Source organism: Artemia sp. Qi Xiang Cuo, chromosome 9, assembly GCF_049724085.1.
Source record: "Artemia sp. Qi Xiang Cuo chromosome 9, ASM4972408v1, whole genome shotgun sequence".
NCBI classification, from domain to species: domain Eukaryota; kingdom Metazoa; phylum Arthropoda; class Branchiopoda; order Anostraca; family Artemiidae; genus Artemia; species Artemia sp. Qi Xiang Cuo.
In genome coordinates, this window is record NC_142802.1 from 51,211,969 (window position 1) to 51,237,182 (window position 25,214).

Genomic DNA, 25,214 nt, shown 5'->3' on the forward strand with positions numbered 1-25,214 from the left:
CAATTAAATTTTTTATTTACAACTCCTATGTGAAGTTAAACATGTATTTAATGCCCTATTTCAGCAAAAACTCATGTTAACTTCTTTAGTTTCTTTGCCTAAGTTAAAAAAAAATATATTTTATAAGTTTCACTGTCAATATTGTCAACAAGAACGTACAAAAATTAATTTTAAAAAAGAATTTTCCGATGAAAGTAAAAATTGAAGTTGAAGAGCAAAAATTACTGCTTTGCCGCATATGCAATGTATTTTTAAAATACTGTTTCAAACAAACTGGGTTGTGATATTTTACTATATTTTTAAAATTCTATAAAAAATAGCACTTTTTTATAAACTGTACTTACTTGAGTTTTGAGAGTTAAAATCGAAACATGAAATTTATAGATTTTGGATAAAAGACTATTGAGCTTGATGAACTATTCTTTTATTTTTTTGCAGGTGTCTTAAGAATTTATTTGTTCCCATTCCTGTTTTGTTGCGTCGGTTTTGCCTTATAAAGCGCTGGCTTTCTAAAAACTAAAAATATAGGTAAATATCACTAGCCAGTTTGTCTGAAACGGTTTTCCAAACTGTTGTCACTTTCACAATACCAAGGGAACACGTGCGCTTAACCCATCAGATCAAAAAGGCCAGCACAAGAGAAAAAGTAATTAGAATTAGGGAAAATCTAACTTAGTATTTCCCAAGATAGCTAATTGGGCTTACTCACATAGCGAATGAAAGAATGTTATTAGTTTGGTCGCTGATCTAGTCACTGTTTTTGCTAACCTTATATATTAGTGAGGGGTTCCATTTGGAAGTTGGGATATTTGAATTTTTAATTCTTTTAAGTCTGGTTTTATGTATACTTTATTTTTGATGGTTCTCTGTTTTTTTTTGGCTTTTAAGTTTTTTGGTTCTTCCAATTTTGGCTTTTATCCGTTTTTTTTCTGTTTGCTTTTCGCGATGTTCGTTTTTACTTTATCCAGTTTCATTTGTTCAAATTTTCATTCAGGAAATGCAGAAATATTTCCTTCAAACTTTTTCTTATAGTGCTGAAGAAGAGCGGTGGTTGTCCTTTCGAAATATCTGTGTTGTTTCGACCAGTATTTTAGTTGGCCGTTTAAAACCCCATACTCCTTGTTCATAGAATAACTTTATCGCCATCTAGGCTTTAAGATTCAATTGAATACCATTACACGAATTCATCGCTTTCATCTCTTCCAAAAGCAAAGTTTTATGTTACTGAAATAGGCTATATAATAGTTTAAAATGGGAGATAGTGATGATGATCAAAAGTCCCGCGGAAGGGATAAGTTCCGTGGAGAAAGAAGCGAATTCAGCCGTGGTAGCTCATCACGAGGGGACTCTTATAATGATGACAGGTAAACTAGGCTGCATGACAAGCTTAGGTGGTAGGCTAAGTTTCCATTGGGAAGCCAACAGATGGCTAATTTGACAGTGTATATATATTCAGATCTTTGAATTAGCCAACCTACCAACCAGTATTTTAAGCCTAGGAGTCCAGCTGGACATAAAGAAACATAGGCCTATTAAGAAAACAATTCTTACTCCATAGGCCTAATATGCAGAATAATCCTAGTTAACACATTTTGCAGAGGGAGAGCCTTTATCTTCACTTCTTTCCTTGTTTTTCCAAGAAATACATGAATTTCTTAGAACCTATATATTCACAGAATAGCCTAGCCTATATACCCCCACCCCCCTAATGTGCAAATATAGGCTATACCTAGAATTGCATCCTCAATCTAAATATAACATCCATTTGCATCGCAAATAAACTTTACTCCCATATTAGCCATGTGGTGGATGTCCATTTACATTTACCTTGGGCAGGAATTAGCCTATAAGAATGGTAAAAGCCTAGAGAAGGGTTTATTGAGAAGGAAACATATCCCACTAAGAAAACAATTCTTACTTCACAATATGCAGAACAATTGTTGTTAACACATTTTGACTGCAGTTCCACTATGATTTACCTGAATAAAAATAGGGCTTAGGTTTATATTAACAGACTAGCCTAATCAGGTAGATAAAAAAAACATACCACTAGTATCAGAATTTCTTCCTGAGTCCAAATATAGCACTCATTTCTGTTGCAAATTATTTTCAAAATTACTTCTAAGCTTCTTTAAGTTTCTTCAATTTTCCTGTTTTTTTTTTCACAGAAACTTCATGGCAACACTTCAATTTGAAAAATCTTAAATTTTGCTGAAAGCTCTGATTTTAATTGAAATATACTAAATCTTGTACAGCATTGATTTGATATTAAAAATACTAAATCTTGTTGAGCAGTGATTTGAGAAATGCTAAACAGTTTGAATTTATTATTTTTTTGGGAAAAACTTACCACTAGCTTAAGAATTTCATACTAAATCCAAATATGAAATTCATTTCTGTTGCAAATTATTTTCAAAATTACTTCTAAGCTTCTTTAAAAACAGCAAAACTTCTTTCAATCAAAACAAACACTTTATGGCAGCTACATATACAGTTTTATAAATATCTGACAAATAGCACTTAATGTAAACAAACTAATCACCCATATCTAACTCTTCATCATCACTTTCTGATGCAATTGTTTTCAAAATTACTTCTATGCTTCTTTAAGTTTCTTCAATTTTTCTGTTTTTTTTCACAGAAATGTCATGGTGGCAATTCAATTTGAAAAATACTAAATTTTGCTGAAAGCTCTGATTTGAATTGAAATAAACTAAATCTTTATGAGCAGTGATTTGATATGAAAAATACTAAATCTTGTTGAGCAGTGATTTGATTTGAGAAACACTAAACAGTTTTTGAGAAATTCTAAACAGTTTGAATTATTCATTTTTTGGGAAAAACTTACCACTAGCTTCAGAATTTCATCCTAATTCCTAATATGACATTCATTTCCATTGCAAATTATTTTCAAAATTGCTTCTAAGCTTCTTTAAAAACAGCAAAACTTCTGTCATCAAAACAAACACTTTATGGCAGCTACATATACAGTTTTATAAATAGCACTTAATGTAAACAAACTAGGGGAGAGAGGGGTGAAACCGTACATTTTGAGGATTTTGACCCCTAAAAAGCGTATTTCTAAAGATACAAACTTCCTTTTTACATGAATAGATAGCTCAATTATTCACTTTTCTTGGTGATTTTTTTCAATGACATCCATCAAGTCGTTTCTTGGTGAGACCCAAAAATGTGTGACCTCTTCAAGTGTCCAAAGTCACCCCAACCAGGGGGTGACTTCTGACACACATTGGTCATTTAAGTACAGTCATTATTTCATGCGTGTACTTATTGATTCAGATATTATTAACATTTAAGTCAGATCATATACAAGTTAAATTTAAAATTAAATCTATTGTATGGGAAATTGGGCCAAATTACAGCCAAATACAAGAGCTTTGGCTGTTCACCCAGTTCCTCCTACTGATACCGGTGCGGGAAGCTTCATAATAATGTCTTGAAAGTCAGTTTCTGCACAATCTCGACATTCAGGGAAGATGAACTTCCTACCAGACTTGCGGAGGTAGTTTATTTTTGCTACCCTGCCACTTATTTCTTCTATTTCACCAACAGAGTAAACAGCAGAGTTTTGCTTCTTTCCAACTGTAAACCTCACAAGCATAAAATTTCCACAAGATAATTCTTCATCTGTCTTAAACTCACTGATACTTCCACAATGCAAAGACTCGTCATCTGATTCGTCATTTAGCTGTATATCTATGTCTGAAATGGTGTCTCTAGTTTTGTCAGCCATGAGTGAAACCTTTGACTTTTTTAGCGACTTCTTCTTTTTCTTAGCAAGCCTTAGCTCAGTCTCTGCTTCTAGTGCCCTTTTTTCTGGCGTTTCTGTCAGAATTCTACTTGTGCCTTTTTTACGGTTTTTGCGCGGACCCACTTGCATTTTTGCCTTTGGATATGGTCTGATGCTTTCAGGAGTTACTGCCGTAGGTAAGTTTGACTGCTGTTGACCCATCATGACAGGAGATGAATCACAAAATAAACTAGGGTGAGGATCATCCATATTGGAAGTTTCTGAGGCATTCTGTTCAGCTGGATCTGGGCGGTTTGTCACCTCAGCTGGCAGAAAATCAACTTCTGTGAACACATTTGGATTTAAAGGCCAAATTCCTGCCTTCTCAAAACCAGCTGTGATGTTTTGAGGATTCAGCTTTTCCAGAAAGGGATGCTTACACAATTTTGCTATTTCATGTATTGAAATTCTCTGACCAGGGTTTAATTGCATCCAATTGTCAAATGACTCCCTGATTGCATGCTTCAATGGTGCATACACTGAAACATCAAGGGGTTGGAGACGATGGGAGCAATGGGGAGGAAAGGTTAGGAGGTGGATGCCGTTATCTTTACAGAAGGAAACTAATTCTACTGAAATATGGCTTTCATGATTGTCAAACAAGAGTAAAACAGGGTCTTTTTTGCTGGGTTTGACCTCTTTTAGAAAGTGTTCCATGGAACAAAGGAAATTGTCCAATGTCATCCATCCACTGGGATGGGCTAAGCCAATGCATCCTGGTGGTCCATCTCGATACATCCTTTCTGGAGCTTTGACTCTTGGAAAAACAAACACTGGTGGAATTGTCTGACCAATTGCAGATACAAAGCATAGCATTGTGGTATTTTCCCCTCTTTCTGCTGACACAGTTTGTGCCACCTGTTTTGCTCCCCTTTTAGCGATCACCTTTGGGGTCTGAACAACTGTGGGTACTCCTGTTTCATCACAGTTCCAAATTCGACCAGGAGGAAAATGATACTTGCAATATAGCTCCTGAAGATTTCTAAAGAAGACACCAATTACAACGGCGTTAAAGCCGGCAGCACGAGCCTGGCTTGTATTTTTGGGTTTTCTGATGGACAAACTGGCGTTCCGCTTGATGAAACCTCTTAGCCAATCCACTCCTGCTCTCTCATTCAGTGTCCAGCTTGATGGGAATTTTATCTTCAATGTTATTGCCCATTGGTAGGCTAACTTTCTTGCTGCATAGGGAGTCAGCCCATGGTTAAGCAGTGAGCATTTATCGAGGTATGCAGCAAGCTCTTTCTCTTGTTTGGAAGTAAAAACAAGCTTAGTGCTCTCCTGAACAAAGTCATTGTCAAAATTGCTACCACTAGCACCACTCTGCTCGAGAATTTGCATTTTTGCCTTGTATCGTTTCACGGCATCCGCAAGGGTACTCTTCTTCAGGGAAAATCCTTCTGCGGTTGCTCGGAAAGACAACTTCCTATGTATAAATTGAATAACAGCACGCCTGACTAATTCTGGATCAGGAGGACCACTCCCCTTTCGAATGTAGGTGCAAACCATCTGTAAAAGAAAATTATAATTGTCAGAACCTCAAGAGAACAACATGGAAATTAACACAGGTCATGCCATGCTTTGAGGTGTTCTTTGAGTCATAGAATGGAGAGATGCCTGCATGCAGTGTACTGTTTATTTTAACATTATAATACAAAAAATTAAACAAAAAAACTTAAAAAAACCACATCAATCATTTGTTTATATTCATTTTTCTTACGTTTCTACAAGTCGGAAAAACATTTCGGGGGGTTTCAAACCCTCTAACCCCTTGGATACAGCCTTAGACGCTACTGTTTATCTTTCTGATATAAGTAGGCATTGAACAAATGTTTATTGTTCAACATAATAGTAAATCATTTAATAATAAGTATTATTTTTAAATATGATGGGTGAAAATGAATTGAACTGATCTGCATAGCTGTGAAGGTGTACTGTAAATCTAAGCTTATATAAATCTCACATGACTCCTTTTGAATTATCACTGTCTAATTATAAGTTCCAATCACATATATTATAAAACTAAACATTATAATATATAAGACAATAATCCATTGAATGTATACAATTCAGACTATGTATTTTAAACAAGGAGGGGTGGGGGGTGGGTAAGGTTTATTGGTACAGTACACCAGTTAGGAAGTATTGAAGAATATTCGATTAAGATTAGCTTGAATATTTTTGCCATAAACAGTGACATGTCGAGACTATTTTAAACGCATAGACAGTCAAAATACGCCTTAATTTCGGATAGAAATTAAAGGTTAAGCTTAGCCAAATCATAGAAAATGCTGTCCAATCTTGAACACAGGATCTTAAAGTTGGAACAAAGTATCTAAATAACCGGCAGACTTAATCTTGGACAACTTTGATTCAAGACAAAGATTTTTACACTGAAGTAGTTGTGTTTAAGTAGGCTAGGCTGTAAGGCAAGGGGTAACTTTTGTCTAAGTGTAAAGGCTGAAAAAAAAGTTTGATAGTCAAAACAAATCACTTCAGTTTCTCTATAAGACGACAGGAATACAGTCAATTTTACCAATATTCTGCTTCGAGCTACACATAGTTCAATTTTCCAACTTATGAAAGACTTCTGTCAGTACAGGGCGAAACCGGACACCACGAAAAGTGTCCGGAATCACCCCCAAAAAAGTGTCCGGAGTTACCCCATGTTGACGCCATTTTGAAATATTTTTTTTTCGTAGATAATAGCCTGATATTTACTGATGAAAATTACCATGCAAATAGCAGGGGTATACTTTGTCTGATCCTGCTAACTCACGGCTCAAGAGCTACAAAACTTAGAAAATATTTGACAAATACTACATGTGTCATGATTTCTAGCAAGCACATAAAAACTTCCTTACCTCTTTTCTCGGCTGTCTTTTTTCTCCAAAATTTAAAACTTGCGCCAAATGAGCGTTACATGAAGGGCATCTAGCGTGAATTTTTTGAAAGGCTTAGCTCAAAACCTTTAGACGACAGGTCAAACGTACGGAGTCGCCCCCGTGCGGTATCGCCCCTCTCTCCCCTAATCACTCATATCTAACTCTTCATCATCACTTTCTGATGCACTAGGGGTGTCACTGTCTGGTGCTCTAGGGGCCCTATTGATTCCAGGGGGATAGAGCGTTATAGCCTCAATAAAAAAATTATGAAGTTGGTCTTTTTGCTCAAAATTTTGCAGAAATAAGAAGCACAACACATACTGCTCCATTTATTGGAGCATTAATTTATGCCCTGAGGGCATATAAGGTTTTTATAGAAAGTGTTGTTGTAGAAACTTCAAAAAGGGCTCATTAAATTGGGAATTGAAATGGCTAGTGCCCTTTTTAATAATCAAAAGTGATTGGAAGGCAACTAACACCCCTTCCACACCCACCATTTCCCCAATGAAACTTTTGAGATAGCTATTTTGTTCAACATAGTTGAAAGTTCTGGAAATTATGCCTTTGAGCAGGATATTCCCCCCACAGTCTTCAGGGCAAGGGTTATAAGTTATGCACTGAGGGTATAGAAGGTTCTTATAGAAAGCATTGTCACAGAAACTTGAAAAAGGGCTCATTTGATTGGAAACTGAAATGGCTAGTGCCCTTTTTAACAGTTGAAAATGATTGGAGGGCAACTAATCCCCTCTCACACCCAATATTTCCCCAAACACATACAATCAAATTTTTGAGATAGCCATTTTTTTCAACGTAATTCAAAGTTCTGGAAATTATTTCTTTAAGGATGACCCCCCCCCCCCCACAGCCCTCAGGGCAAGGGTTGTCAGTTATGCTGTGGGGGCATTTGAGGTTTTTATAGAAAGCAATATTGTAGAAACTCTAAAAAGGGCTCATTCAATTGGAAATTGAAATGGCTAGTGCCTTTTTTAATAGTTGAAAATGATTGGAGAGCAACTAACCCCCTCTCATGCCCACCATTTCCCCAGGCTTAATATATTTTTTTAATAATAGGAATTAAAGTTTCCTTTTTTGTTGGAGGCCTTCTTGGCCATCAGTCAGGGGTAAAATATTTTTTTTTGCTCTCTCTCTATTCCACCAAAAACCACCAAGTGACCTAATTTATTTAGTGGTATAAATTTGGATTAGACCCTGGTGCCACACCAGTGCATGGATTGAACACTGCCAACAAAAGGCCTGGTTGACCACTACTGAAGTGTTGCATTGCTGCTGGTGCAATTGTGGTATGCCAGCAGCATTGCAACACTTTGGATGGAATTCTGATGCTAGTGGTATGTTTTTTTTATCTATCTGATTAGTCTGTTAATATAAACCTTACCCAAAAATAGTTCATCACAATGGCAACAATTTGGGGGGGGGGTTGTTCCATTCCCTATAATTTGAAAATATTTTTGTTGAAAATTCAGCTTTTTTTGTATTTTCATTGACAGAGTTGAAGAAAATAGCAAAATGCCACACCAGAATTTGAAACATGCATTTTCCCCCCACCCCCCATTCCACATTTTCATGAATTGATGCCTTGGTCTTCCCTATGTGGAAGTTTGCTGATTTTGTTAGTTTAAGTCATTTTTTGCACTTAAGGGCTGGGCACATGTAGCTGATTTTCAAATCAGCACTGATTTTAAAAGAAATCAGCATTGATTTGAGCTTGAAAAATTTTCTAGTTTTTGGTGCTGATTTACAAAATCAGCAATGATTTTCATCATGATCATCACAAAAAAAATGGGGATACAAATAAATAGTCAGCCAGAGGTTATCCTACTACTGAGCTGAGAACTAAGCTGAGATCAATTAAGCAATTATTAATAAACTCCAGTTGACTATTTGTGTCCATGATTTTTTGTTTTGAAAATTTTGTGCAATAAATTTTTCTTTCAACAAATTTTTCTTACCACTATTGTTGGTCCACTGATGCTGAAATAAGTTCCCAAAATCAGCTATGTGTGCCTAGCCCTATCTGGCTCCATTTAGGATTGTGTGTGTATATAAAACTGTGATATACAGTAATTATTATTTAGAAAGAGCATTGAATAGTGTCTGACTATGGCTAAAAAATAACAGTAAATTTTTACCAAATCATATTATTGACTTACAAATAAATTGAATATGCCACTCAATGCTTTTTTTATGCTCTTTCCAAATATAATAATCATTTTGTTGGAAATGAATTGTACCCCCATCCCTATATATACCAATTTAGGGTATATATTACCCTGAATTGGTATTCATGATTTCTTTTAGTGGTATAAATTTGGATTAGACCCTGGTGCCACACCAGTGCATGGATTGAACACTGCCAACAAAAGGCCTGGTTGACCACTACTGAAGTTTTGCAATGCTGGTGGTGAAAATGTGGTATGCCAGCAGCATTCCAACACTTTGGATGGAATTCTGATGCTAGTGGTATGTTTTTTTTATCTATCTGATTAGTCTGTTAATATAAACCTTACCCAAAAATAGTTCATCACAATGGCAACAATTTGGGGGGGGGTTGTTCCATTCCCCCCATTCCATAAAAACTTGAAACTTTTTTCAATCAAAAACGAACAAAAATTAATTAAAAAAAAACTTTACAAAAAATAATTTTTTCAAAGAAAAGTAAAGGCCATTTTAAACTTAAGCTCAGGAGATATAAATACCTGTTTAAATTCAAACTCAAAACAACCAGAAATTACTATTAAAGAATAAATGAAACCCAAAAACGAACAGAAGTTAAATAAACAATCATAGCAAAAACATACAACAAGTAATAATATAAAAGAATAAATAGATCTTAAAGCAAGTAATGCTTAGATTGAATATGAAAATCAAGCTTTAAACAAAACAAAAATAGTTTGCTATTAAAGTATAAATGAACAGAAATTAAATAACCAATTAATGCAAACAAACATACAATATATATTAATGTAAATGAATAAATAAATCTTGAAACAAGTGAAACTTCAATTGAATATGCAAATCAAGTTTGAATCAAATAAAAATAACTACAAACAAGAGTTTGGGTATCGCCTCACTGCAGAAGCCTAAAACCTACTGCATCATTGGCGCTTTACTGAAAACGAATAATATTACAAGTGTTTTCTTTTGTACTTAATATTGAAAATAAATATTAAAATTACAGTAAAATTTTGAACTGATGAGTTTTCAGCAATTAATATCATTATACATCAAATATTCAGTTTAATTTATTACTTCTTTCCAAGGTTGGTTAAGACAAATATAATTTTACTACAAACAAAATTTGGATACTGCCTCCTTCTTTAACTGTAAAAACCTAAAGCCTTCTGCGTCATTGGCGCTTCACTGAAAACAAATTACTCATATATTACAAATTTATTATTTTCCAGTTCTTACAGCATTGAAAATAAAAATAAAAATTATAGTGAAAAAAAAGTCTTGAACTGATGGATCTTTCAACAATTAATATCATTGTATATCTAATATTCAATTTGATTTTGTTTATACTTTCGAAGACTGTTCAAGATATAGTTTTCAGTAAGGCGCCAATGACGCAGTAGGTCTTAGGCTTCTGCAGTGAGGCGATACCCCAAACTCTTGTTTGTAGTTATTTTTATTCGATTCAAACTTGATTTGCATATTCAATTTAAGTTTCACTGGTTTTAAGATTTATTTATTCATTTACATTAATATATATATTGTATGTTTGTTTGCATTGATTGTTTATTTAATTTCTGTTCGTTTTAGTTTCATTTATACTTTAATAGCAAACTATTTTTTTTTCGTTTTAAGCTTGATTTTCATATTCAATCTAAGCATTACTCGCTTTAAGATCTATTTATTCATATATATTATTACTTGTTGTATGTTTTTTGCTATGATTGTTTATTTAATTTCTGTTCGTTTTGGGTTTTATTTATTCTTTAATAGTAATTTCTGGTCATTTTGAGTTTGAATTTTAACAGGTATTTGTATCTCCCGAGCTTAAGTTTAAAATGGCCTTTACTTTTCTTTGAAAAACTTATTTTTCGGAAAGTTTTTTTTAATTAATTATGTAGAAAAGTAGATTAAGGTAAAGGCTATCATGTAAAAATAAAATTATTGCAATATCTTTGCACGTCTTTTTTTAATTCCAAAATAGTACTTACTTAAAAAACATGCCTTTTACTACCACTACAGTTACTGTAACTAATGATGCTAAGAGTATTAAGATGAAACTTTTAAGAAGCGTTTAGGGGGAGTTCCAATGAAACGAAAAACTGCATGCATGCAGGTTTTCAAAAAGACATATAAGCAATATCATAGACAGTACCACTATAATATCTAGAAATATCATTGAAACATTTAAAGAAGCTAATTTGATTCAAAATTAAAAGTTCTAGTGTCTTTCCTAAGAGTAAAAAGAGATTGGAGGGAAATCAGCATGTCCTTCAGGCCAATTTATTTCTCAAACATATCCAGTCAAAATTTTGAGACAACTATTTTGTTCAGCATAGTAGAATGGTCAAGCAACTATGTCTTTAGGGATATTGGGCATGTCAACCCCCCACAATTATGCAATTGGCCCATTATGCTATATAACTAAATGCTGCTTTAAAACTAAATAAAGAAGTATTGTGTTTGCAGTTGCCAATAAGACACTTCAGCAATATATCAACAACAACTGGGGGTATTAAGTTGAACCTTTTGGGGCTACTACTGTTACTACTTCTGCTTGTACAATTTAAATAAATAAATAGAGTGTAAGTGTATCCAGGTTCTCAAAGAGCATAGATAGAATCTTCTGAGAATAATAGTAAGTTATTTTGTTTAAGTCAACTTGAGGAGGTATAAAATTAAATTAAAAAATACTATTTGTGTCAGGATTTAAAAAATTTGAAAAAGTTTCTCCCAACATACAAATAGCAAGCCAAACTATGGATTCTTATACAAAAAAAATAGAAAAGATGTAAAAAAAAATTATTCATGAAAATGACTATGTCAATAAAAAACAAACATAAATTAATTTTTAAAAACTTTTTCCACAAAACAAGCTTTTCAAAAACACAAAGAGCTCCATTAAGCCAAAAATGGGCAGAAATAAAGTCAAGTAATTGTCCAAGCATAAAACTACAACAAATCACTATCAATAAATAAATGAAATATTAAACAAAAATAAACTAGAATAAATAGCCAAGCCAAACTTGAAACAAACAAAAATTAACATTAATATGGTTGATAACCCCCATGCCTTCTCAAGACCAGAACATATTTTGCACTTTGTTGAAAACAAAATATGTTTAAATGTTTTCACTATTTTTACTTAAATAAATACAAAAAATTTAAGACTTTAAGGAATAAATATCAGTATAGGTATATTAAACTGTCAGTCCACAGTCATTTTTTTCAATTTATTATTATTATTCAATTTATTAATTACTACAATAAATACACAAAAACATTTAAGCGCTAGAGGTCCCAAGAAGCATAGCTTGTAGAGGACCTCGTATCAATAACAAAATCCACACAAAACAAATCAGGGAAGGAAAAAAAATACAACAATATCTTAAAAATATAAACACAATGCAAGAAAAAAAAATAACTACTACACAATAACCTTTGACTTAATTTTGTCCAAACTGAAAATGTCCTGTAATTTATTAGAATTCCAAACCATTGATAATAATATTAAACAACAGGGTTCGAGTCTGATTCAACATAATAAGAGAAGAGAAAAGAAAAAAAAACTATATAAAGTAAAGTAGAAAAATAGATAAAGCAAAATGAATAAAGAAAACCGAAATTACTTCAAGCCTTAGAGAATATTTTTCTGCAAAGGGAAGAAGAGTTTTTGATAAGAGAAATTTCACTGGGAATAGAGTTCCAAAGAGCAATTGCTCTATAAATTTGTGACCCTTGATCTGCTGAGGATACCCTTTTAGGCAGCCGAAAATTGGTGAACAGAGCTCCAAAGCAAAGTCTGGCACTTACATATTGATGCTAGATCAAAGTAGGATACAATGTTTGGAGGAAGCAAGAAATTGAAAGCTTAATGAGCTAGTTTTGGGTTCTGCTCCTTGATAACCATATCTAAGGCATCTAGACCTGTATCACTGTAAAGATCAACTGTAGGATAGAGTTGGGGAAGGCAAAAAGTTGCCTTAACTGCTCTATTCTGTGCTGTTTGAAGTTGCCAAAGGGAAGAATAGTTAGTATTGCCCCATACAGTGCAGCAATAAGAAAGACAAGGAAGGACAAATGCATAGTAAAGAGAAAGCATTTCATCAGGAGGAAGAAATTGATTGGCACAATGAAGCATAGACACTTGACGAGAAATTATAGAATGTGTATAGGAAATATGAGTTTGAAAGAAAGAAAACAATCAACGTGCACGCCAAGAAGTTTAACACAAGAGCACTGGGGAATTATATCAGTACCATAAAAAACAAAGCTTGTTGGGGAAGGTTCAGACATGTGGTATGGGGTTCGAAAATGAATAATACTACTCTTAGAGCTATTCAACAGCATCCTGTTCTGCTCACACCATTCATGCATATAGTTAAGTAGAACCCGAGCCTTATCAACCATAGAGATTTGATCATTAGCAACCACCAAAAAATTGATATTGTCTTCTAAATAAAGGATATGTGCCTAGAGGTCGGGTGATAGAGAACGATTAATAGTCCACATACGACCCATAAGTAGTCCCAAAACAGCCTTGAGGTACCCTTTTAGAAACCGAAGCTAGATCAGAATATTTCCCGTCATAACACACAAACTGAGATCTATTAGACAGGTAAGATTTAAACCATTCAAAGGCAATTCTCTGAACTAAAAGTAGATCTACTATGTTGAATGATCTACTATGTTGAAAGCTTTATAAAAATCAAGGAATAGTCCTAGAACACATGACCCTTGTCTATGTTAACACACACAAATTCTGTAACGTCAACTAGAGAACATGCAGTAGAGAGTTTAGGTCGGAAGCCATACTGGTGATCAGACAGAACAGAACCGCTTCCAATTGAAGCACCAGTAGACAGAAATGAACAAAGCCTCTTATGCACAACTTTTCCAAGTAATTTCGAGAAAAGTGGGAAAATTGATATAGGTCTATAATTTGACACTAAGCTGGGGTCACCCTTCTTAAAAAGAGGGAGTACTTTTGCAATTTTAAACGAATCAGGGCATACACCTTTTGAAATAGATAGATTAAAAATATGGGTAAGAGTCTCAACAATACAAGAAGAAACAAACTTAAACACATGGCTTGTTAGTCGAAGCACATCAGCTGTGCTACTACTACTTAAAGAAGAGATAAAATTACAGATCTCTATGCTTGAACAAGGATTTAGAAAAATACTTCTCTCAGCTGGTGAAGATTTACCTAGTATAGGAAAGGAGGGGGTCTTAACAGTTGGTAGGGTGGTAAAGTAAGAGTTGAAGGCACTAGGTACAGCTGCTTTTTCAATAGTTGAACTATCTGAATTATTGAAGGCAGTAGGCTGTTTCTTTGATTGTTTCCTACGAGATAAAGCTTCATTAACTACACTCCAAACTTTCTGTAAATTACCTTTGCATTCCTGAATTTTCAACAAAAAATAATTCTTCTTAGCTAGTCTAATTGTTGATGTTAATACATTCTTATAATGCTTATACTTTGATAAATCATCAGGATCAAGGTTTTTGCAACTTAAAAAGCTCTGACTTCTGCATTGTTGATCTTACAAGACTAGGAGACATCCAAGGCATTTTGGGTTTATATTTACTAGTGGAATTTTTTTTTTCAATTAATGTTTGCAGCCGACTCATTAATGAGGCTTAAGCCCTATTAAAATCTTCAGAATTCATTACTGAACACAAATCACTAGCACTAAGATTAGACATAAGGTTATGAACATTGCTCTGACTATAAATTCTTGAATAAGACTCACCTCTGTTATCCTCTTGGCTCAGCATTATAATTTGGGAACAGAACAATAAATTTGAAAATGGTCAGAAAGATCAGAGAAAATTATAGCAGAGGAAAATTTAATATCATTTTTAGAAGACAGAAAATTGTTGTCAATCAGAGTTGCAGAAGATCTGACTGAATCAACACGAGTAGGAAAGAAAATGCAAGGAAGAAGGCCAGAGGAAGAAGTAGATTAAAAAAAACGGTCAGACTCATTATCACACCCAATTTTCAATAAACTGTAGGTAAAGTCTCCAAGCATAAAAACATTTCTTGAAGCAAGCTTATCAACTGAGTACATTTCATCAATTAGTTCAGAAAATTTTGCAATTGGGAAAGGTGGAGGCTTATAAAATAAACAAATAGTGTCACAACTTACTGTATCACATGACAGGTCAACAATCAATGCATACACACTTCTATTATTTACAAATCATCTCAAGGTCTGTACGTCTCACAACATTAAGATTACTTCTGACAAACAGGGATATACCACCAGAGCACTTAGTTAGAGATCTAGTTGAGTGGTATGCAGTAAAACCTGGTATGTCATACGCAGACATATCATCACTTGAAGACAGCCAGGTCTCTGTGAGACCTACTACATCATAAGGGCAGTCGATACCACCAATATATTGCTGAACATAATCCCATTTGTACCTTAAACCTTGCACATTCAAAGTAAACAGATTAAAGTTTTTAACAGAAGATATTGAGGGCAGCTTTTTTTCAAAGTAATGTTGATAGAATGGTAACAACAATCAGACTGATGAAGAGATTTTAACAGAGGATCATTTTCACTATCATCACTAGAAACAAAAGGTGAATCAAAACACACTGAAATTAAAAGAGAAAGTTTAGTTAGGAGACAAAAAGAATCTTGAGTATCATCCATTTTCATTACCCAATTTTAGGAAAAGTGGTGAAACAGATAAAGCTAAATTAGTGGGGACAGGAAGAATACAGCATGGAAAATAAGTTAAAAAAACAAACTGCATGTAATAATTTTGATGACAATTGGAAAAGAACATGCCAAAAAAAAAAAAAAAAAAAAAAAAAAAAATAAATAAAAAAAAAAAAAAATAACTAAGCAGATGAAATTTTGTTGTAAAGAGAAGAGTTATGTTAAGCAGCACTAGTCATTCTGAAACAATACAGGCAAAAGATTCTTGCAAAACAGGAAGGGCATTAATGTCACCAATGGATGATATTTTGAGTACCCTACTTCCACTTTTAATAAAAATATCACCATTTACAGCCCATGCATTATTCCTGCCACAATGAGCTTTAGCTTGTGAAAGTAAGGTAAGCCTATGTTTAGTCAAAGGCTCGTTAATGACTACACCAGATCCTTTCAGGTCCTTCTTATTTTTAAGAAGCAAGAAACGTGCTCTCAGGTTGCAGAACTCAATAATAACTGGTCGATTTTTATTACCAACTCGTTTTCCAATACGTTTCACAAACACAATGTCACTGTTCAAAAGACTAATACCAGGAAACTTATCTTGGCAAAGTGACAAAAACTTAGGTTCAGGGTTGTCAAATGTAGTATCCTCAGGTAATCCAAATACAATGAATTGATTTTTTAATTCTTGCTGCTTAAGTTGATCAGTTTGAGCAGCAACATGATCAGCAAGCTTTTTTCAATGTCTGCAATTTTACCAGAAAAGTCCATTGCTTGAAGCTGTGTACTGACCATCGGTTTAATGTCTTCCTGGATGGAGCCTGACATCAGGTCATTTACTGCCAAATTAAGGTCAACTTTTTCACCTTTCATAGGCAGACCAAGGAATTGAACTTGTGACTGAATGCTCTTTGTAACAGTAGTAAGCAGGGATTTAAAGACATTTTCTTCAATGGACTTCGCCATTTTCTTCAAACTAGTAATATCTGTTTGAATCTCAGGCGTAGCAGTGGCAGAATTACTTGGGTTAGCAGGCATAGAATTAGCAGCAGCAGTTTTGAGTTTGACTTGGCAATTTATTCTAATTTATGTTTGTTTTGAGTTTCATTTATTTTTTTATAGTGATTCGGGGTAGTTTTACGCTTGGAAGATTATTTTACTTTATTTCTGCCCATTTTGGTGTAATGGCGCTCTTTACTTTTCTTTGAAAAACTTATCTTGTGGAAAAAGTTTTTTCCACCCCTTATGGGCACCCATGGAGTCAAGCATTGATGGTGATTGATGGAAAGTTTGAATGACTCAAGCAGTTAACAAGGGTGATTGACTGTCTAGACTAGTTTTGTTCAAATATCGCATCAGCCATGTGCCAAGAAAACATCAGAAGTAAGCAAAAATACAGAACACAAGTTCATCTGTTTATTAATAGAGTTATACTAAGATCATTCTGAGTTATGGAAAGTCAAAAGTAGAAACTATTATAACTGAAATAAGAAAAGTGCAGCATTTGACAGGATATCACAGGCAGTAAAGACATTGAAACCAGATTATACAGTTTCCAAACTAAAAAAGAAAACTAATGTTTTAAGAATAAATTTTAACTGCAAGTTTATAGCAAATTGAACAGAAAAAGCAGTCTGGACAGTCAGAGGATGATATCCCACAACCTTCCCTGTGGTTCTACAATGACCTTGCATTCATCAGAGATCAGATTGAAATTGCTTTTTATCAAAAGCTTGAAATTGCAGCATTAGACTACATTTCACATGCAGTAGACACTTCACTACCCAACTCTGAACTGAAACTAAAAATCTGGCTGTGTGTTAAAAGTAAAGTTGAAATTAGCTTTGGTCAAGATTGAAGAATTGATTGAAGCACACATCAATTTATTGACATAATTTTTTGATCAAAGTGATTGACCATCTTGGACCTCTTTTAGAACCTATTTAAGCTTCTTTTTTATTTCTTTTACTTATTTTGTTTGTTTTAACTTTTGTTTCAAACTCAGCCATAAAATGCTGAAATTAAAAGATTAATAAATTGTGAAGTGTTCCCTTAGTCCTACTAGCCAAAAAAAGAGCAAAATTTGACATTAAGGGTTCAAAATTGAATTTTCAATTGTAGCCATTTAGTATATTTGGCAAGGACATTAAAAAGTGCATCTAGGAGTATTACTAGTTTTAGCTAGCAAATTAATCAAAACATCTCTAGAGTTACTGTTTTATATGGCCTTTTTTGGGGGGCGAAGGGGGAGGGAAGGAGGACTGGAACACAATTCCAAATGCAAGTAATTAATAGAGTTGGAAAGAGTATTGAATAGGGAATTAATTGGCATACTTTCTCTGTTCCTATTTGAATTATGTCCTATAATATATGATTAGGTAAATCTACTCCTTAGGATGACCCAACTGATTGTGACTGCTTCAGGACTTTGGTTGTTGTGGATTGAGGAATTTTGTATGAACACAAAATCAGCAACAATAACTTAGTACCCGACTCCAATAGTTTACTGAGTGTCCAAATTTAAAGATAGACTACTTAAGTGTCTCTGCTCCTGGATCTTTAGAGTCCAGAAAATTCCATTGGTTTTTCATCACTTGGGGACAACGTTAACTTAAATGTAATCTTGGAATATTAATGTTTGATACTGCATCTTTCGGTTTATCTCAAAACTGAAAACAGATTTATTGATTACATGATTTTACAGCAAACATTCTGGTAATAATCTAGTTTACACCCTTCTCTGAACAAAGCTTTATACTAAAAAATTTCTTATTTCATCACTTTACAATTTTTTTTTATTTTTGTATTATTGATTTTAAGTTGGTTTTGGTTTAAGTGCATCCCATTCCCATAGTGACTGGATATTATTCTAGGCTATGCACAAAAGATGTTCTTTTTTTTTAAATTGACATGATGAATCAAGTCTTGATTCAGTAGGTGGGACTGGGATGCAGATTTTGCTGGAAGTTACTCTGAAAATAAAATCAATAGAAATTTATTTGAATGGAATGAAGCAAGCAGTTTTTGATATAATGTTTTGTAAAAAAAAAATAAGATAAACTAAAATAGTACAAACATTTTGGAATTACCAGTTTCCACAGATGCTATGTAATAAAAGTCTTAGAAAAAATTAATTATATCTTTCCTTAATTCCTAACAATCTTGAATAATTACATACTAACTGGGCTAGTAAATTGAAAATGAAGCTAATTTTACGTGGGTTTTCATCCAAGCTCTCTTAATGAGATGTAAGGTCACAAAGATTAGCAGTTTAAGGTGTAGAATGTAATTATATTTGAAAGAAGAAGAAACAAAATCCAGGCCCATTATATTATGTGGGAAATCCTTATCTAGTATTTGGGATTCAACAAGTAAGATTACATGTGGACCTTACATCCAAAGGAAGGCAGATTGAAATATCAGCATTTGTGGGTGGGAAGAAAACCTGATATAAAATTTGCTGTTATACTTATTTCTAAGAATTATAATGTCATAAAATATAAGTACATTTAACTATTTTAAATCTTTCAGTAAGTATTTATTTGTTTTCACCAAAAAACAGTAAGCACACAGTAGTTATATTAAAAGAAAAAAAAAATCAAAATAATCTTACACCAAAATTAAAAAATAGAGACAGCTTTTTGTTTAAAAAATAATGGTATGTACTCATTTTGTATTAAAAATCATCAATTAGCATGCTGATGATTTATATTGCTACAAAAAGCTATCATGAACAATGGGTTACTCACTGAATGTAGGGCCACTGCCCCTTGGACTACAGGGGTCATGTATACCCTGGAAGTACACCTGTTAGACTTTTCATTCTTACTCAATGGAGTTCCTATGTCAAAATTTCTATCCAATGCCATTGTAAACACAAATGATATTGGATCCTTGTAGTTGTCCATGTTATTGAGGCAGATTTACAATTGCAGCTAAAACTGTTTGCAATCAATAAAGTTTAAAAATTAAATGTCCCAGTGGCTCAAAGTCTTCCTTATAGAAAAGTTTGCTGATTTTGTTGGTTTGAATTGTTTTGTGTATTTTTTTTACTTTTTTTCATCAGCCATTGGTTCACAGCACCAAATAAAACATATTTGAAAAAAGGAGCAAAAAGTCAGCAAACTTTTGTATATAGCTCAGGAGTTTTGATCCAAAACCATTTCAAATGATATTTTTTCCGCCTGATTCCTGCTGTCCCTACAGACTGGTTATGGGGAGGGGAATGCATAGATTGCAGTTGGCTCTTTACTAAGGCAGCGCTAGTGCATTGCCTCTGATAAAGTCTATCTCTGAGACTACTCTGAAGATCCTAGACTCTAAAAGTTATGACAGAACCTTTGCAGTGGCACGTGGTCTCCTTTGCAGTGGTCCCTGATCAGATTGGCCTGTGGGAAATGTTAAAAAAAAAAAAAAATCTGTTTTGAAACCTACTCCTTCAGGTACAGCCTTCTTCTCCAAGATTTAAAAATGTATGCATTTTTCCTTTTCTTTATGTTTATCGTGTTTCATAATTTAAAACATCCTTTTGTTTAATTTGACTTTATAGCTATTTTTCAGCTACTCTAGATAGTTGTATATTTCACATAGGTGCACACACATTCAGTCTATCAAGACTTGATTTTCATTTAGCTTTAGTTCCTGCCCTTCACTGTTGTTGTGGAATTTCAGCTTACCATCAACAATAACTCCATTGTTGCTTTAATAACTAATGCTCTTGCAAACTTGTTTCTGTTGTTGGAATTTGATAAGGATAATATTAATTTTTGTGCAGTAACACATCTGATTTTTGTAGGTACTCAAGCAGGAGACCAGACCCACGAGATATATATAGAGGAAGAGACAGGCATAGTCCAGCTTACAGCCAAGATTATCACCCGTCAAAGAGACAAAGAGGAGACTGGTAAGAATGAATTGCATTCGAAATTGTGCAACTTCTTCTTCTTCTAAAAAAGACAGCACTTGTAGTCTAAAACAGTCTTTTTTTGGACTACTATATTAGAAATGCCTTAAGTTATACGTTAGTCAAAGAATCATAAAAAATAATAAAATAAAATTTCTTTTGTGGTAACATTTTGCTTATTGGAGTGTTATTAACTAAACAAAATGCTGGTGTAATCATGCCAGTAGGAGTAACTGCAATATTATAAAGAGCTTTTTTTAATCAATAAAAGAAATTCCCTAACGTTTTGAAAAGGAAAAAAACGTTTTGAAAAGGAAAAGGAAAAATAATAATAAAAAAAAAAAAAGTTTTGAAAAGGTGGGGCCAATTACCCTTCAAGGCTAATTGACAGCAGTAGAGGTCTTTAAATTGCCCATTTGACTTCTGAATATTTATTGTTGTTTGGGGTTTGACGCGTTCGACCAATCGGTCATATGCGTTCGATATTTATTGCTATTAAAAAAAATGATTGATTGCTGTTTTTTTGGTAATTTTCCCCAAAATATCAGTGTTTCCATGTTATCCACAAAGGTGTCCAAAAAGGTTTTGTTCTCGGTAAAATAGAAGCAACATTTTCACTGTATGATTAGGGGCTTAAGGGATGGAAAAGTCTTATAGTTTCAGTTAAGTCCTACCCATTTTGAGTTTAGGGTTGCTCTTTGCTTGTATTTGAAAACAAAAATGCTTCTCTTTCTTGCAAATGCTGATAAATTGAAAATCTGCTCCACTTTCTTCCATTTTGCTAAATAACTACTGAGATATCCAATTTGGACAAGCAGTTCAAAGTTCATCAATAGTCTTCATATAGCAGATCCTACTATAGATGTTGCTAAACTTAAAGAGAAACACAGCTGAAAGATTTCAAAACATGATTGGACCCAACTTTTTCTACACTAGTTACATTGTAGTTTATAGTGCACTTTTGCTTTTGTTTTTTGCAGTGCTTTATTATTTTCTTTTTAGATAAGATAAGATAAGATTTATTGCTGAAAAATGGCTATCACAAGCCCAAAAGGGTCGAATTCGCACTTTAGCGTCAAATGCAGCGAAAAAAGAACAACAAAAACAAACAATCAAACAACAACAGAAAATTATGAAAGGGTCAATGTCAAATACGTAAAAACGTTAAAAACAAAAACAATGTACAAAGTAAATTCATAAAATTAGAAGGCAAATGTTGTCAGCAAAAATATAACAACATCAAACGTCAGCAAAAAAAAAAGAAAAAATAAGTTAGTTGGTGACTAACAAAAAAAAATATAAAACCCACAAAATTTCAAAATGGGCATTAAATTAATAGCTATGAGGTAAGGAGCGAGTGAGGGGGGGGGGGGGCAGCGGAGATTCAGGGATTGAAAATGTCAACTATATATGGAATAAAGGTTCTTCTACATCTTTCCGTGCAAACTTGTATTGGGGCGAGAAGGGGGATTTTTGTTGACACAGAACGCGGGAGGCGGGGTCGAAGGGGTGAATATTGACGGGGGAAAAGGGGAGTTGTTCGAGGGTTATGAAGGGCATTGTTAGCAAAACGCAAGGTATTTTTTGCTTTCCTTTCCTTAAGGGTGACAAGATTAGCTCTCCTAAGAAGGGAAATATAAGGTACTTTACCCTCATTGAAGATAATTCTTAGGCACCTTTTTTGTACTGCCTCTATTCTGTCCGACAATTCAATGGAAATGCCAGGATGCCAGGGTGATCATGGGTTTCCAATGAATAATAATAATGATAACAAAAATACTTTACTTTAAATAAGTCAAGTGAGAAAGATTGTGCCTGCAAATGTTTTTTTCTTATGGAAGCAATTTGATATAATAGAAAAGTAACACTATTGAAACCTACTAATTATATAACCTGTTTTTAGTCATTAAACTATCAAGGTCTTACTTTTCGGGTGATAAAGACATAATTTCTGCTAATAGGAGGGTAAGGTATTAATACTCTCGGGTTTTTGTCTTTTGCCAAACTCATCCCTTCTCATGTTGATGAATTAAGAAGCTGGTGAGGATATCACTAAAGTTCACAAAATTTTGTGAATGATTACCTAAATGTATCACAACTCGTTTTTTATGTTTTTGAGTTCGTGTCTGAGGCCAAAAAATGGGACTCATCACTTTTTTTCACAACTTATTGTGCGCTTTATGTCTGCTTGTTTAAGGTTTTATTTATTTTTTTGGAAATTTCTTTTAAATGAACCAGTCAATGCAGTAGTGTTGATGTAGTAAAAAGCAATGCACTTTATTTCCTGGTCTTTCGATAATGAATGGATAGTTGTAGAAACCAAAGGGGGGGGGGCTGTGCTCTTGATTACAAATCATAGCCTCCAGTTTCCTCTTTCAGAGCCAGAAGGAATCTTTTGGTGACCTGTCGCTCTTTCAGTACACCATGTACCCTCCCCGTAATTCTACATGGTATTGGATTAAGATTTATGACACCCATTTTGATTGGATGGTCAAAAAGTGTCTCGAGAAGCAACCCCAGGGTATGCACAAATCAAATAAAGAAAAATATTCCCCCTCCTCCTTTTTCTAGGTTTTTGAATTATGGTATTCAAGAGTGTCTGGCTTGCTGGTAACAAATTCGAGCCTCAGTGGGTAATGTAAGTGTTCAAAATCAAGACAGGGCAATCACAGTAATGGAGGGACCCAAACTGTATAATAGGAGCGCCCTAAATAGGGTCCTTGGGCCCATGTTCCTGCCAGCTGAGGATAATTATATTTACATGGAAAATAAAAAAAAAGCTAGCTGAATTTATAATTATAAAAAGACAAGTTTTTCTTTTCAGATGCAGATAAGGAGCAATGTTAAAACGAAATGGGCAGAAATTACTCTGGGTATAAGGGGAGAGGGCTAATTACCATTTAAGGTGAATCGATGACAGTAAGAGTCAGTACCCCTCCCCCTTTCCTGTTTTTTTAATTTCACCAGCGTTGATATTTACGGCTTGTAGACTTGCTGTCTAAGGTTTCTTGGCTTGGTGGTTACAAATTAAGGCTATTTGGGCTAAGTACAAAATTTAAACAGCTAAGATGTTTTACGAATAGTTGACATGTCAGACTTAGTCGAGATCATAGTCATGCAATGAGTTTCAATATGCCTGATAGGAGCCCTTAAGTTGGGTTCTTGTGCCTTTGATCCCTCTAACATTCTTCTTCTTTGCACGCCCTTCTTTGCTTGGGACGTAAAAATTTATGTTGGATTTTGTACAACTATCTATGATGGCTTGAGACATAATTTTTTTTCTATATATATATATATATATATATATATATATATATATATATATATATATATATATATATATATATATATATCAAGATAATATTCTCAGTTCAAAGCTCTTGTTCATTGAATGTCACCTATGCTTGAAGAAAGGGTATCTCTTTTGTGCAGTCTGCTCAGCAAATTCTTTAATTGACTTTTTGTTGTTGTTGCCAAGAAATTACCCCCACCTCCCTCCTCCTGAGATTCTGCATCTTTGAAATAAACTCCTACGCAAATGCCTGTTTCCTGCATTTCTAGTTCCATTTTTTTACTTATTCACCTATTAAACTTCTTTTAATGTATTTACATTCACTTTTAAGGGACGATCGTCGCCATGATTATGGATCTTCAGGTTTTAGCTCGTATGGTCAGGAATCGTATTCGTCTTCCTTCCAAAGTTCTACGTCTAGATCGTAAGTTTTGAAATTCCTTGTTTTGAACATGTATATACTATAATCTATCAAACAGTTCGTTGTAACGAACAGTAGGTAAGGAGCGACCCGGCTTAATAGTAACCAAAACTCTAAAAAACGGGATTTTTATACAAATAGATACATCAAAAGAATCAGATTTTAATTCTGATTTCAAATATATAAGTTTCATCAAGTTTAGTCCTACCGATCAAAAGTTATGCCTGAGAAAATTTGGCTGATTTTCGAAAAAAGGGGGAAAGGCCCCTAAAAGTTCTAAAACCTTAATGAAAACCACACCATCAGATTCAGCGTATCAGAGAACCCTACTGTAGAGGTTTCAAGCTCCTATCTGCAAGAATGTGGAATTTTGTATTTTTTGCAAGAAGAAAGACCACGGATGCGTGTTTATTTGTTTGTTTTTTTTTTGTGTTTTTTTTTTCCCAGGGGTGGTCATAGAATATCGTGAGAGGGCTCATTGGAACTGAAACTAAAAGTTATAGTTCCCTTTTTAAGTAACCCAAAAAAATGGAGTGCAACTAGGCCCCCTCCCACGCTCTTTTTTTCCCAAAGTCACCCAATCAAAATTTTGAGATAGCCATTTTGTTCAGCATGGTCGAAAATATGGTAACTATGTCTTTTAGGATGACTTAATCCCCCAAAGGCCCCGGGGGGAGGGCTGAAAGTTATAAACTTTACCCAATTAACATCTAGTATTGGTTATTGGGAAGTATACAGACATTTTCAGGGGAGATTTTTTCTGGTGGTGGGTCGGGGGTTGTGTGAGAGGATTTTTCCATGGGGTAAGGGACATTGCTTTGAATGGGGCGCCGGATTTCTCAGCATTATTAAAAAAAAAAAATCAGAAATTAAATTTAAAAAAACAAGTTTTTCAACTGAAAGTAAGGAACAGCATCCAAACTTAAAACGAACAGAAGATATTAAGTATATGATTGGGTTCGCCCCCTAGTCAATACCTCGCTCTTTAAGCCAAAGATTGTTTAATAATTTTATAAGAGCTATTTATTC

At 34.0% G+C, this 25,214-nt stretch overlaps 1 protein-coding gene across 2 annotated transcripts in view; it reads left to right on the forward strand.

Annotated features, from left to right (window-relative positions):
- Positions 1–1,192: 1,192 nt before the first annotated feature.
- The window catches only part of Ars2 (arsenic resistance protein 2), a 73,903-nt gene continuing 49,881 nt past the window's right edge, over positions 1,193–25,214 (forward strand). For both annotated transcript variants that reach the window (XM_089094666.1, XM_089094667.1), the window contains exons 1-3: positions 1,193–1,364; positions 20,365–20,472; positions 24,096–24,188. In XM_089094666.1, the coding sequence (XP_088950792.1) occupies positions 1,252–1,364; positions 20,365–20,472; positions 24,096–24,188 (314 nt within the window). In that variant the 5' untranslated portion in view covers positions 1,193–1,251. The remainder of the gene's footprint in view (positions 1,365–20,364; positions 20,473–24,095; positions 24,189–25,214) is intronic.